Source organism: Paramisgurnus dabryanus, chromosome 2 (genome assembly GCF_030506205.2).
Source record: "Paramisgurnus dabryanus chromosome 2, PD_genome_1.1, whole genome shotgun sequence".
NCBI lineage: Eukaryota > Metazoa > Chordata > Actinopteri > Cypriniformes > Cobitidae > Paramisgurnus > Paramisgurnus dabryanus.
In genome coordinates, this window is record NC_133338.1 from 2910346 (window position 1) to 2926354 (window position 16009).

Here is a 16009-nt window from a genome sequence, read left to right on the forward strand (position 1 = left end):
TATGCGCACACAAGAGTCCGCGTACAGTGTGTGTGTACAATTTTTGTCATCATAAGAGTGCATGTGTACTGTACGTACACCGCCAGTTTTTTTAAACCCCACGTACATTGTATAAGTAGGTCGCGCATGCACATACTAGACATGCATAAAGATTAGTTGCGACTAATCATTTGCAGAATAAAAGTTTTTTGTTTACATAATATATGTGGGTGCACTGTGTATAATAATTTTGTATAAATACACACACAAACATCATATATATATATAATATATTTTTAATATATATTAAATAAATGATATATAAATATTAACCTGTATATTCACATGCAAATATTTCTTAACTATTTCCTCACCATTGCGGAGTTATTTCGTCAATTAAAAGAAAAAGCTTCCCTGCCAATGAGGCTTTTCTAATGAGTTTTTATGGTAATCTACTTTCCCGCTACTATCCACTAGGTGGGGCTCTTATCCAAATACTGAACCATCAACTAATTCAACAACATTGTAAACTCTTGACCATCATTCTGAATCTGATCTCTAACAAAAGTCCTTTACAAAAATGCAATTATTGCTCAATATTTGGTATTTTTTAAAGAAACCTACCCATATTTGAAAGGTGATCAAAAGAAAACAAATGAATTTTTCCATTTTGTTTGTTTGTTTATAAGCAGAGAGTCCATTCTTTAATTTGAGATATTTGTATGTTTATATATTTATAGAATTCTTTTCCTGGAAGGCATTTTGTGAAACTTTTGTGAAAAGCACAAAAAATGCACCTTTTAAAAAAAAAAAAAGAGGCTGGCGAGGAATGAGTTAAATATATACATGCATGTTTGTGTGTGTGTGTGTGTGTGTGTGTGTGTGTGTGTGTGTGTGTGTGTGTGTGTGTGTGTGTGTGTGTGTGTGTGTGTGTGTGTGTGTGTGCGTGTGTGTGTATTTTTATGTAATTATTATACACAGTGAGTGCACCCACATAATGTAAACAAAAACTTTTATTCTGCAAAAGATTATTTGCGACACCCCTAACACGTAAAGTAGTATGTAGGCGATAAGAGATATTGCAGTTGTCGCAATTCGCATGCTTCGAAAATGAGCACACGTGTAGAGTCAAATGAAATATGCTTTGCAAGTCTGTGCGTTCGTCTGTGCGTGTACACTCGCATATGCGTAAAAGACAGACTATACCCAGGGCGTAAGTAATTGAAGATCAGTGTTGGCACTGAAATTTAGTACCGGTGGATCCTAGTTAACATTGTGGTGACAAATAAACCGTACACATCAAATATTGCTCTGCCCTCTCTGTGTGGTGCATGAAAAACTGAATAATATTTCTTTAGCGAATAAAAGCAGTTTGTGTTTTTGTACAGTACAGTTCATCATGTTCGCAAACAAGAAAATGACTTCAAGCATTTAAGTGATAATTGTCTATTATACAGTACACTTCACTAATGGAGAGATTATGTTAGTCATTACTGTATGAAATCAGCCTTCAAATAGCTCATCGTTCCTGTTATACACTATAAGGGCGCAATTATGACATTTAAAATTGGATGTTTGACACGCAAGCGTTAAAGACTCACCCAGAGTTACAGGGCCAAGCAAACTGGCAAATAGCAGCACTCGTAAAAGCCCCATGGCCCCACCCCTTGTCCTGGATTGGGTAATATGAGTGTTGCTCCTTCTCTTGCTATGGCTGGCCAGGTGCAAGTGGTTCTTACTATAAAGTCACCTATGAAGACAAAGAAAAATGGTAGATTAGCAGAGTTCAAATGCTGAGGGTTTTTTAGTCGATAATAAAAAAGTTTACGCATTATTAAAACCAAATTTACTTAATAATATCACTGAAGTGCCTTGAAATGTGCACCTTTGTTCTTTGACGTAATTTCCACTGAAACAGGAAAGGGTGAGACGTAGTGGTTGACCCCTCCCCCTTTTTAAATAGCCAATGGCATCGAGTTTACCTCATAGCTTGGAATGCAGAAGCAGCTACAGTGCAGAATGATGTCATCAATATCATTGATTCGTATTGGTGGAAGTACAGAAAATGTGTTTCAACTAGTAGCACACTAGTTTATAGATATCCACAAGTCTGACATACTTAAACTAAATGCAAAGAAACTTCCTTTCATAATCTCACCACACAGAGATTGATAAGGCTGTTGAATTGAAGTCTTAGATGCGCTAACACTACTGATAGCATTACTTTATCATTCCCCCATAGTAAACTCAATGTATTGATGTGACCTGCGATAAACTCTTTAACACTCTTGAACAAAAACAAACAAGCGATTGTTTTAGACAGCTGATGGATAGGCCAGGGTCAAAAGTCAACGTGATAAGGACCTTTTTACTCATCAAATGTCAAACAGAAAGTACACAGTCTTTCAGGTCAACATACTTGCATTAGCTTGTAAAATACTAAATGATTAACTGCGCATTTGCTTGGGAACAGAGGTGAGGACTCCCATGATGCATTGCACGTTTCCTGTAGTGTTAATTAGGACTCGTAGGTCGAAAAAAAACAAAATATGATCAAAGCGCCCAGTCACGTATTTCTGCTCTCACGTGTGTTTTATTAAAGCAGGGCAGAGATGCATTCAGACCTTCACAGCCACATAATGTTGGGTAGATAAATTCACTGCAAGACTTTCAACGCCTCTCTCTCTCTCTCTCTCTCACCCCTCCTCACCCGCTCGGTTTTCTTTCCTCTGGAATTCTGTTGTTCTGTGGCGTCGAGCTCCTGGGATCAGACTGATAAAGGCTCTTGCGGTATTCCAGAGCGCTCGGCTCGCCGCAGCGGATATGAATAGGTGCTGATGTTTACGGATTCTTCAGGCCTGAAATCTCAAGAGGGATTCGAATGAGGAAAACCAAATACCGACGCACAGGGAGGTCGGGTGACGTGAAAATAAGAAAGACTGCTATTTTTATTCCTTAACCACCATTAAGGGTGGGCGGTATGAGCAAAAAACTATTTCACGAAATTAGTTTTACGGTGAATTTTATTTCACAGTAACTATATATTTCACGCTATACGTGTTTTTCAGCTTTTATGTTTTTTTTACTACAGTTTTAAAATATGAGCAAGTTAAGGTGAAAATATCTTGATATACAGGATCTTGTTTTAAATCAGCTATTTACCAGTAGACTATAGAAGATACATAGTATACATAAGAATACAATATTATGATATATTACTCGTTCAATTGTTATATGTGGATTATTTTACATATCTCCATCACACTCACACTAATATGGAGGTGTGCTGAGTTGGACACGGACACTTATTTAAATTACACGTAGGGGTGTGCCGGTTTCAGAATTGGTGATGACGGTTATGACGTGAGTCAAATGTGACGGTTCATCACATAACCGTCTGTGGGGGGCGTTTTGCTCGTTTAAATGCTCGTGGATTGACGGGAAAGTGTAATTTTACCATAAAATCATGAATGTGATGCAAAGTGTGTTTTAAGTAAGGGATAATGTAGAGGCAGCCGGTAGTTATCGGGAAATAAGCCCCGACAGTGTGATCAGGACCCGACGCGAAGCGGAGGGTCTTGTATCACACTGAAGGGGCTTATTTCCCGATAACTACCGGCTGACTCTACATTATCCCGCTTATTACACGGCTACTTGTCACATAAGAAAAAAACTGGACATGAATATGAATTTGAAACATTTTATTGGCATATTTGTTTTAAATTAACATTTTTATCCTTCCGCGAAACTTTGCACAGATGCATAAAATGATCGTAATACCTTATTAAGATCCTCTGCTTCATACTTGTCTCCATTTTTTTCTCTTTTAGCCAGTCTTTGAGAAGTTTTAATGCCCATTCTGTATTTTTTTGTGTGTTGGCTTCGTAGCTGTCATGCTCTATTTTGTCAAGTTCAGTCTCAGTAAACTCTCTGTGTCTTGTCGTGGTTGTCCAGTGTTTGTCACAAGATGGCGCCAAACAGACAGTAATCTTTATTGATCTTTATTGGCGCGGAGCGATCTTACTCGTAAAAGTAGTCCGGCTATGCGTTATTATTTTGGAGCGGTTATTATTCGAAAAGAACGAACCTGCAAATGTCTCAACTGACCAATCAGAATCAAGCATTCCAGAGAGCCGTGTAATAAACAGTAATAACTTTGAACAATTTAACAGAAAGCAATGAAATATAAAAAAAACACTGTTGCCAGAAGACTGTGCTGCTACTCTCTGCCCAGCATAAATTAATCCTCTATCTATCATCTATCTTAATAATCTTCAGAGAAACAGATTTGTGCATTGGGCTTTTTATGTCTGTAATTGTGTCTATATCTGTCATTACACGGACCAGAACAGCACGAAAACAATGTGGATTAAAAGCGTATTGAAGAGGTTTTGCTCATAAATGCAGGTAAAAGAAAGTAATATGAACTTGAGATTGTTATTAAACGCAGCCGGTGTAAAAGCACAATGGCCACGCGCAGCAAACGCTCTCCGCAGACGCGCTGCACAGTGCTCACCCGGCGTTTGAATAAACTAGACACTGATTAGCTACTTGCTCTACGTTTCTTTAAAATTAATAGCAAGACAACTAGCAGTGAATGTGTGTTCAAGAGAGTTAGTAGATTAGCATGGGAGGATTTGAACTTGAAAAGCGGAGTGTACTGACGCCTTTCCGCGGTTAAAACAACATTCCTTCTCATGGTCATTCATGTTTATTTGATGCTATAAATTAACTAGAAGGAAGAGATGATTGGAAAGGTGAGACTTTGTTTAATATGTTAAATCTCAAAAGTAACCGAAAAGTAACCTGGTCTGTCCTGTATGTCAGCGCGTTGTCAGTGTCTGCTCCGCTCTGTATTTTTCACTGCGTGAGAACGTGAGGGGGCGTGTAACACAGACTGTTAACAATTGTTTTAAATAGTATTTAAAAATTCTTTATGATAAAAAATGTTTTAAAAAATATTTAAATAACACGGTTTTGGCGGTTATAGAGTTCTAATGACGGTGTTCAACTATAACCGTCGGTCTCACGGTTATATAATGACCGTCACACCCCTAATTACACGGCCATGTTGGTTCCAAACTGATGCTGTGAGGCATTAACATCCAGAGCGTGAGCTTTTAACCTATTGTTTTGTACCGGGAAGCTGGTCATTCAGCCACAAAACACAGATCATACATCATTTTCAAACTCCCACAGGACAAAGAACCTCAGAAATCATGGATTGTTGAAATGAAAACAAACATATAACCTAATTTTGAGATGAGATCAGCACATTGTGTACATAATATCTATTTTGTTATTAGCCTGTTGGCTAATCGCTGTTTTCTCGTGTTGTAAGCATGTTTACTTTTCTTTAAAACACAAATATAGTGCAACAATACAATATTTTATGACAACAACTAAGTATACATCTTCAGTTTGCATATCATAAAGGGCTGTTCACATTATAATGATAACTATATTAGCATACACATAATAACAGTACATTTATGCTCTTCGTAGGGATGTAACGACTAAATCGCGTGTCCCATTAAAAATGCCTGTCTGAAATTGATTCTGAATCGCAAGGCTGCGATTCTTTGTTTCATGCACAGCTTGTGCGTGTACTACGGCATTTTGTCAGTAGGAAGTCCTTATCAATCTAAAATCATTATGAGTCGGAGTCGTTTATAACGTGCATTTAAAAGCAACACTTGTTAAATAAAAATCATTAAAAATATTCTTTATTATCATGAAAATACCTGAAACAATTTGAAGAACAGTGATATAAATATTCCTGTAGACATTTCCTGGAATAGCGTTTGTAATGCTACTTCTTCTGTGGCACAAAAGGGAGTTTCTGCCCGGAGCGCCCCCTGGCGTTCGGATGTGCCAAGATTTCACTGTAATTTATTCAAATTCATTCATTGGGAAAACGTGCATTTGCACGGTTAATCGTTACACCCCTACTAATTCGCTCACGCGCAAGGCACTCGCACAAAGCAAGATGCTGTTAAAGGGATAGTTCGGCCAAAAATGATATTAAACCCATGATTTACTCACCCCCAAGCTGTCCGAGTTGCATACGTCCATCGTTTTTTAGACAAACACATTTTCGGATATTTTAGATAATGTTTAGATCTTTCAGTTGATTAAATGTAATGTTACGGGGTCCACGACCTTCAAGTCCAAAAAAGTGCGTCCATCCTTCACAAAATAAATCCAAACGGCTCCAGGATGATAAACAAAGGTCTTCTGAGGGTAATCCGCGCGGTGTTGTTGTAGAAATATCCATATTTAAAACTTTATTAACGTAAATAACTACCTTCCGGTAGCGCCGCCATCTTAGTCGCGTCCGCATTCAGGGTGAGAGCTTACGCAGCCTACGGAGGTTTCTCTGCTGCTGCTCTGTGCCCCCGCCCTCCGAATTTGTCATACGTCACTAAGAAAAGTGCGTACACTACGCTAATACAGTACTCTCTCCTGAATACAGAGGAGTCTAAGATGGTGGCGCTACCGGAAGGTATTTATTTTCATTAATAAAGTTTTAAATATGGATATTTCTACAACACCGCGCATATTACCCTCAGAAGACCTTTGTTTATCATCCTGGAGCCGTTTGGATTTATTTTGTGAAGGATGGATGCACTTTTTTTGGACTTGAAGGTCGTGGACCCCGTAACATTACATTTAATCAACTGAAAGATCTAAAACATTTTTAAAAATATCCGAAAATGTGTTTGTCTAAAAAAAGATTAAAATATGCAACTCGGACAGCTTGGGGGTGAGTAAATCATGGGTTTAATATCATTTTTGGCCGAACTAACCCTTTAATGGCATTTACTAATATTAGATATTTCTTATAATAAAAACCATTGCAATTGCTTACGTCACAGCAGATATCCCCAACACGCTACATTTCGCGTAACTTTAAACAGTGAATCTAATAGTTTGTGTAATCTAATATCTTACCTTTTGGCGTAGTCAGTGTGATAGGAATAAAGCATCACGTAGTTCAAATAGATTTGATTGGCAGTCAATGGTTTATTGTTCATCAAATGGGGAAAAAAAACGCTCAGAAAGTGATCCCAACAATATCGTTCATTGTATCTTTATTGTTAAAGTTGTGGTGTGAACTCCGCTATTCTCTTTAATATAAAACATTTTTCAAAACTATAATTTTTTATAGTTATCGTGATAATGTGAATGGCACTTAAGAGTATGTCTCTTGTATTTTCTCCGTTATGTTTTTTTCAAGACTTATTAACGTGTGATTGACTTGATAACAAGCTATGTACGTGATAGTTGGTTGTGCAAGTATTGTTAGAGGTCAAACCCCATATGAACCTCCAAAGTTGTGTATAAATGTTATTTAGTTAGAAATTAATCCAGCTTCTGATGATTCCACTCAATGTGCTTAAAAAACTTACCGGAGACCTTGCGGTTTTTGTAATCTGTATGAATTGGAGATATGTAGTTAGTTATAGGACTATATTAGTGTTTTAAAGAAAATTATGCGTGCTTACAACATTAGAAATTAGTATTAGTCAACAAGCTAATAACAAAACAGATTTTATGTACACATTGCGCTGCTCTTATATCAAAATTAGGCCATATGTGCCTTCTCATTTTAACAATCCATGATTTCTGAGGTTCTTTGTCCTGTGGAAATGTGTATTTTCTGTGTTTTGATGGCTAAATGACCAGCATCCTGATACAAAACAATAGGTTTAAAGCACACGCTCTTGACGTCCATCCCTCACAACATCAGTTTGGAATCAACATGGAGGCGGACTGAATAAGGTGTCTACACGAAATAGAAAAATCTGTTACGGTTAACATTTTATTTCACAGTAACGGTACTGCAATACTGCCCAGCGCATGCAAAAAATGTATTCAGTTAACCCAAAAGCGTCAAAAAATTAAAACTATATAACATTAAAATCTATAAAAAACAAAATATATAATATTTACTATGTTAATATTTCAAATACTGTTCATCACTAAAGCTTTCCTCTTACAATATTTGAGGACAAAATCACGGCCCTACCAAGTATAGCAAGCCTTGTAGAGACACACACAATAAGACGGTTTTGTCAGCAAAATGCAGAAACGTTGGCATGTGTGTGTGTATCTTCTCAATAATGCGAGAGAACGGCCAATCAGAGCAGAGAGAGGCATGCTGGGATATGCAGAGCAGCAGATGAGGCTTGAATCCCCAGTGTCAGCGCAATCGCTGGCCTTTTTGTACCCAGATTCCCTGTCGTCAGCTGGTGCATTGGGCTTTTTGCTCGCCGACTAAACCACAACTGTCACAGACTTTCAGTGCGATTCAGAAATAGAGACGCGCACGCACGCGCACGCACACACACAAACACCAGTGAACGCCACAAAAGAGAGAAAGTGAGAGAGAGCTGTGAATCCACACACTTGAAAAATATGACACTTAAAGTCACACACGCACACCGAGAAGTGGCAGCACATTGTTAGCTGTGGTTTAGGACGTTTCAGTACCGTCTATAAATGAGGGTGAGATTTTTCAGAAAATTATCACATCCAGTTACACCTCTCGAGTGATTTTACCAAACTATTTCATTCCCGCTTCTTTCTCTCTCACTCTCGCCCTTCAAAGCAAAATCATTTCCTCCCCGTTAAACCAAATTAAATTCCCATCCGTATCGGACCGCTGCCAAACCGAGGATGCAACCGTGCACAAACACGCTCATTAGCTCTGATGCTAGCTTTGGATCTTCTTCAACTTAAAATTACCACCGGATAACATTTAAGGTCACAAACTCTAGAGTCGACATATGCTCGACAACGCAAACGCATTCAGATGAGAATTAAAAACGATCTGATAAACAACTCGCTCCTGGCACACGGAAATGCTACATATCAACATTTTTATTAGACATTAATAAACACACATGCTAACAAAAATGCTAATTTACGTGACCTGCTTTTGTGACAATCTCACGGTATTTGACTATGGCTTAAGTGGGACAAAATAACCAGAGTTTCACTGCAAAAAAATGACTTTCTTACTTAGTATTTGTGTCTTGTTTTTAGTACAAATATCTAAAAATTCTTAAATTAAGATGCATTTTCTTCATGAGCAAAATGACCTAAGAAAATAAGTACAATGTAAGTAACTTTGTGCTTAAAACAAGCAAAAAATCTGCCAATTGGGTACACTGCAAAAAAAAAATATTTTCAAGAAGTAGTATTTTTGTCTTGTTTTCAGTAAAAATATCTCAAAATTCTTAAATAAAGATGCTATTTCTTGATGAGCAAAACGACCCTAACTGCAAACTGCACAAGTCGAGTGTGGACTTTTCAAGCATTGCTATACACTTACTTCCATTTATATTTTACACGCACATGCACAAAACTGCGAAAAAGCCAGTTAAAGTGTTTACATGCAATGCAAAACCACCTGTCCTGATCAGTTTTTGCTTACGCATTTATGGGCTTCCAAATATATCAAATTTAAGTGATTTTGTAGATAAAACAAGAAAAAAATCTGCCACTGGGGTAAGCAAAAAATCTTGAACATTTTTCTTACACACTAAATTCACTGCACATTGGCAGATTTTTTGCTTGTTTTATGCACAAAATCACTTAAATTTTATATATTTGGTCTAAAAACTATTTTTACTGAAAACAAGACAAAAATACTAAGATTTTTTTTTTCTTGAAAATAATTTTTGCAGTGTAAGAACATTTTTAAGCAAAGTTTTTTTTCTTTATCCACAAATTCACTTAAATATTATATTTTTTGTCTAAAAACTAGATATATTTTCTTTTAATTTTGCTCATGACGAAAATACATTCAGATTTAAGAAGTTTCAGATATTTGTACTGAAAACAAAACAAAAATACTAAGTAAGAAAGTCATTTTTTGCAGTGTGTTTATTGCACAAAAATAGCGGTCAAAAATTGTCATGTCCCATCTGATTGGCTGGTGATGGTAATGCACAAAGCGGTTTTCCTGTATTCGGGAAGCCCATAAATGCGTAACCAAAAACTGATCAGCACCTGATGTAAAACACCTTAACTGGCTTTTTCGCAGTTTTGTGCATGTGTATGTAAAATATAAATGGAAGTAAGTGTATAGCAATGCTTGAAAAGTCCACACTCGACTTGTGCAGTTGGCAGAGAAACTGCAAAAATAAAGTTTATTTTACATTTACAGTTTCTGCCGACATGTGTAGAGATACTACAGTAAAGCTTAAGATTTCCTGCCGGCTTTTTGAATGACTAGACGTACTATAAGCGGTAAAGTCAATGCCTGTGAGAAACCTGACAAATCTCCAAAACTCATGTAAACACGTTTGCATGTTAGCAGATTTTTGTTAATTATCCGCTTATTCTGTGCATGTAAACGCACTTAGTTGTGGGTGAAAACATGTTCCTGAATTAAACTGCAGGTCGGTGCTGTCTAAAGACTGCCGGTAAAGCACAGAGATGAACATCACACACATCGGTGGAAATCAGATGTTCAAGCAATGACACAAAAAGAGGACAATCGTGGAGGACAAGCATGAGTTTGCGAGACTGCTGGGACAGAACTCTTATCTGGACATCATTAAACGTGTTATCTGTGTGTGTGTGTGTGTAGGACAGATATCATGATAACCATCAAGGTGTGTGTTGCTTGGAACAGTGAGCTCTGTGGGCCGACAAAAGCTTTCATTAGGATGAGACCCGTTCACACACACACAGTAACACAATCCTGTAACACAAATGCTATCAGATGGGAGTGTGAATATAATGGTCCCACTGTACTGAATAACCCGAATATCTCTCTCGCTCAGTTTCTCTCTCTCTCATCCTATAAGGAACGAACAGGACTGATATCTCATATCATGGGTCTTGTAAAGACAGCTGTGCTATAACTCCTGTCAGTGATCAGACCGGTCTCTCTTTCTTTCGCACATTGCGAATTTTGATAGCTTCAGTTGTAACAAATAATCTCATTTGTGTTCTGTTTGAACCACCCAAAACCAGCAAGGACAAACCATCTCAGGTGGTTATTCTTTGCATACTTATGATTGGTGTTTCTTTGCATCTGTTTTAAGGTATTTTGCATGTTTTGTCGGTGTTCTTTTAGCACCTTTGTAAGTACTGAAGTACTGTCAGTACAGAAAATGCAAATGTGGTTTTGCAAGAAAAAACATTAATGAACAAATGGCCAGTTCTCCAGATACCAGAATAAATATACACTTGAATCCTAACACAAAAATCTGCACAAATTTTACTTGAAGTATAGTTCTGCTTTCGGCACACTTAACTAGAAAAACTTGGCAGCTTCGAAGTCATCCTCTGATTGGTTGAATTTCTGGGAAACGTGTGTGTCGCGTTCTTTAATGGTCCGTCTGGAAACAACACAAATCCGTCTGATCTATGTATGCGAGGTTAACGGCATAAAATCTGTTATTGCGGAGACATCTCCACGCCCCTAAACATGATGCATCACAAAGCAAAATGTGATTGGTTTCTTTATGTGTCAGTCAAATGGACTCTTGTGCGGTCCTTGGCCAATCAAAATGGCCATGGTTACCAGACCTTCAGTATAATCGATTGTGTGTATACTGTACAAATAATAATATTGTTCATGCTAGTGTGTTGTGGTGTGAAACATATTGTGAGAGAGGTCTTCTAATGAATGATAATTTTCCATAATTCCATTAGTATCACCGTCGAACACAATCTTATCTTCAATTTGTGTAAGCAAATGTTTAGGGTAACAAACACACATAGAAAGAAAACAAAGCAAAATTAATAACTCTGACACTGTTTGTCTAGTTACATAGTTCACACAGGTCACACACGCCCAGTGTGTTTGCAAATCTACAAGAGTTGTGTTTTGATTTCTCCGCTGAAGACATTTGCCTGTTCTGCATCACTTACTTTGTATATTCTACATTCAACCACAGACAGAAACAAACGAACGAACAAACGACCGCAGACAGAAACAAACAAATGAACAACTTTCTTTCATTCCATCTTATTTTTTCACCCTCATTCTTTCTGACTGAAAATAAATGGATGTGATTTTGTCCGCACTGAGCGCCACCACTTAGCATTTTTCCAGCCTGAGTGCCAAGAGTTGAAAAATGTTTAACTTCAGGTAAATGCTCGGCTCGTCAATGTCACTTCTCACTTGGCCCATCAAAGTGTAGGAAGGGCGGGACAAATATCACAACAACCAACCAGCGCATCATTCTAGCTTGATTAACAAAGCAGAAATATGCTAGCAACCAAAGCGCTCAGCTGAAAAAAGCTAGCAAGCGCCTACAGTCCGCGTCTGTCTGGCATTTTCATATTTAAATGCTTTGGTGTGCGCGCCCCTTTTATGTTTGCCTTTAACCGGCAAGACTGATCAGCCGTGTATCTTCTGTTGTTTGATCTCCATGTACTTTCTCACAATAATAATGCCACCTGCTAAGAAACTGAAGGAGTTTTCCAGTAAAACAGCTGTTGATGGAAACACACCTGATACGCACACTTCACTCAGTTTGTCTTGCTGAATTACTTCCTGCTGAGGGGACAATATGGTCCTCCCCGCATGCCGTCTGATTGGCTGCCGAGTCCTCAATAACTGCTAGCGTCCAATCCCTGGTCCTCTATCATGTGATATAGACCGCAGCGGCCCATGCAGGATGTCAGCTGTCGGTTATTCAGCACAGGCAGACACGTCTCTGCCTCCATCTGTCCACCATATCTCTATAACCTGATCCGTCCTCTCAGAGGATGAGTGTGAGAAACACACGACTGCAGGTGTGAGAGTTTATTGCTCAATATGTCCGTCAGGAGAAGATGTTATTGCTTTTGCCCCAGAGGACCAGAAGAGAGACAGAGAGTTGGAAGGAGTTAGAAAGAGAGAGAGAGCAACACAACACTCACTGCTGTACCATAAAGTTAAAACTTATTTTAATTTGAACCTTTATTCAATAACTAAAACTGCATTTCATGGTTCTGTGCCTTGTGCACTTTCATTATGAAAACTTATCTTTTTCTTCTTTGTGGTTACAATAAAAAAACTGCTGGTTAAAGTAATGGTAGTCCATTTATGTAATAGAAATCAGAAAGAATCTTCACATGAATTCATTTTCTGCCTTAATTACATGACCTAGTTCAGTCATGAAACTCTAGAGGCACGGGGAGATATTTCCTAGTCTTGCGATCCGCCAGCCAGCCAACTTGATTGGATTTTCAGGTCATTTAAAGCCAATGACAATGATCAGAGCTCTAACAGTAACCCACCTCCAGCCCCAACTCCACCTGCCTAGATCTCTATATTGTGCCATAACATTCCAGCAGCATCACGATTTACATGGCATACAGTACATTGGCTGGATGGTCAGAAGTATTCAAAGTGACATATTTTTTTGCAGGATAATCAGTTTAATCATTTCAAAAAAAAATTGTAACAATTCTCTTTGTGATCGCTCCACGTTTGCAGAATTTTCAATGTCATGTTATTTTCAATCGCATACAGCATGTATGAACAAATGATCATTTGTGGAACTGGCATGTCAAGTTAAGCCCTATTCAGACAGTAATTGTTTCTCATGAGGATGTCTATAAAAATATATCTTTATAAGTCTTTGCACGCCTTGATTTTGCATTGATCCCTTTTATGAAATCAAGCATCTGGATTCGGGCAGCAATAACCAACTACCACAAGACTTGGGGCTCTATTTTAACGATCTGAAACGCAAGTGCGAAGCGCAACGCGCAAGTGAGTTTGTGGGCGGATCTTGGGCGCTGTTGCTATTTTCCCGGCGTGAGAAATAACTCTTGCGCCGGGCGCAAATCAATAAGGGGTTGGTCTGAAGTAGGTTCATTATTCATAGGTGTGGTTTGGGCGTAACGTCAAATAAACCAATCAGAACGCTAGCCAACATTCCCTTTAAACTCAAGGGCGCAAGTTCCATGGCGGGTTGCTATTATTATGACGGATTTACCAGGCGCACGCCAGGAGCGGTTCACAGCCGAGGAGACCGACGTCCTTGTACGGGGGAATCCCACGCTTGCCAGCATAAATCGGGCACGCCGTGTAACGGGAGGTGGATCTGCCTCAGGACTTGACGCCAGCAGAGGACTTCGCTGCGTCCACCCTTACCGCTGAAAGGGTTTGGGGGCTTTGAAATCGGACCCAAGAAACGCAAGCAAGGTCCAACCCCAAAGTACTCTTACAAATCAAGTTCATATACATTAAGGTTTCTTATGAAAACATTTTAACTATTATTTACATAAAATAAACGTAATACAGCCACACAACAAAGTTATGAAAATATTTTAATCGTTATTTGCATGAGAATAAATAAAAACTATCACCACAATGCTCACCACTATGATTCCCCTTATCTCGTGTATTAATATTTTTAAGTGTAACAATTTATGATTTGCAAAAATAACTGTTGCATCTGTGTAGATTAGATAAGCAAAGTGTATGCGCGTTGTGCACGCTATACATTATGGTCAAGCATGCGCCCTTAAAATAGCATAATGAACCACGCGCAACGCGCCACTGACTTTAGGCTAGTTTTTTTTGGTTAGTAGCGCAATTGTTTTTTGAAACTGCAAAATAGCATAAGAGATGGTTTGCGCCGCAACACGCCTCCTTTTTGCGCTGAACCGCCCAGGGAGCGCAAGTTCATTCCCTAGTTTGCTGACGTGCATCTGTGGAGGGAAAAACCCCGCTGTGCGCCGGCGCAAAATACGAATGATACATGCGTCACTGACAAAGTCAATTGCGCTGGGTGCAAGATAGGGCCCTTGGTGTTCATCAAAAAACGGTAGGTAATTCGAACGGGGATTTTTACGCAGGTGGTCAGAGAAAAACACTGACATTCTGACAGCAATAAAATCACTGACTACCCCCTGTAAATGATGAAAATACCTTATGTCCCACACAAAACAATTACAGTCCAAATAGGGCTTTTGTATAAGATTGGAAAACGTTTTCATAGTCTGCCCCACCTTGACTTTTGGAGAATTGATTCCAATCATACTACAGTCCTGCCAGGACTAAATACACTGACGTGATCATTAACGTGTTAAAATTTAACCAAAGAGTTGACTGTTATACATACAGTATATGTGATGAATCTATAAGACCAGGAAGATAGGAAAAAAATAGTGTTGATCAATCATACATTTTTTAAGACTAGATGGGCAAGTGAAATTTTCTAGAATTCGCCAACTCAGGTTTTCACTATCTCTGTATGCAACAATTTCAAACCACAGTGATTCTGTCTGATTAAAAAAATCTGTAGACAACGACTACCCTTCGAGAAGTACAGTCATTAATCACAGAGACAGTAAGTGAGACAGAGAGAAGAGAGAGAGAGGGGCAGAAAATGAATAATATAGGAGAGCATTGTCTATTGTAATGTTCATATTCAAGAGCCAATGAGACATTTCCTCACTATAAATGTATCAAATTAACACTAGAAATTAATATCAAGCATCCTAATGGTTCTCATTTGTGTCATTTTTATTGGATGTTTAAATATTTCCATATCAGTCTTGCGATACTAGAAATTATTTCATTTAAGAATCTATTTGCTGCTGCTGCTGTATAGATTTGCTGTGTTGTCCGTATATATTGGCTATTAGCGATCAGACATCAAAAGTCTAAAACTCAATGGCAATGTTCAATAATCACAAGTTGTGAAAGTGCAATTACTGACTATGAACGAGATTACCAAGGGAGTCATGGTAACCGGAAGTTTGCCGTCTCCATGGCAACGAGGAGAGGACAGCGTAAGGTGCGATAAGTTTGGCTCGGAAAGGTCAATAAATAATTGTAGAGGAGAATAGAGGAACACTTCAAAGGCAGTTATTTTACCTGTATATTCACCAACACACACAAAAGCACTATATCTCCTATTCCCTTTTCTGCTTCTTAGCCGGCCTTTCTCTTCTGCTTTATAAAACCATCCTTTGATGGTCTACAGGGAACACGGCCCACTGCCTGAATAACATCTTCTCCATTCAAATTCAAAGCAATCCACGGCCGTATGCGGCTCTTTCC

General features: G+C 38.5%; 1 protein-coding gene across 13 annotated transcripts in view; it reads right to left on the reverse strand.

Annotated features, from left to right (window-relative positions):
• The window catches only part of LOC135731522 (adhesion G protein-coupled receptor L3), a 235137-nt gene that overhangs the window by 166517 nt on the left and 52611 nt on the right, over positions 1 to 16009 (reverse strand). For all 13 annotated transcript variants that reach the window (XM_065249565.2, XM_065249552.2, XM_065249559.2 and 10 more), the window contains exon 2: positions 1581 to 1729. In XM_065249565.2, the coding sequence (XP_065105637.2) occupies positions 1581 to 1635 (55 nt within the window). In that variant the 5' untranslated portion in view covers positions 1636 to 1729. The remainder of the gene's footprint in view (positions 1 to 1580; positions 1730 to 16009) is intronic.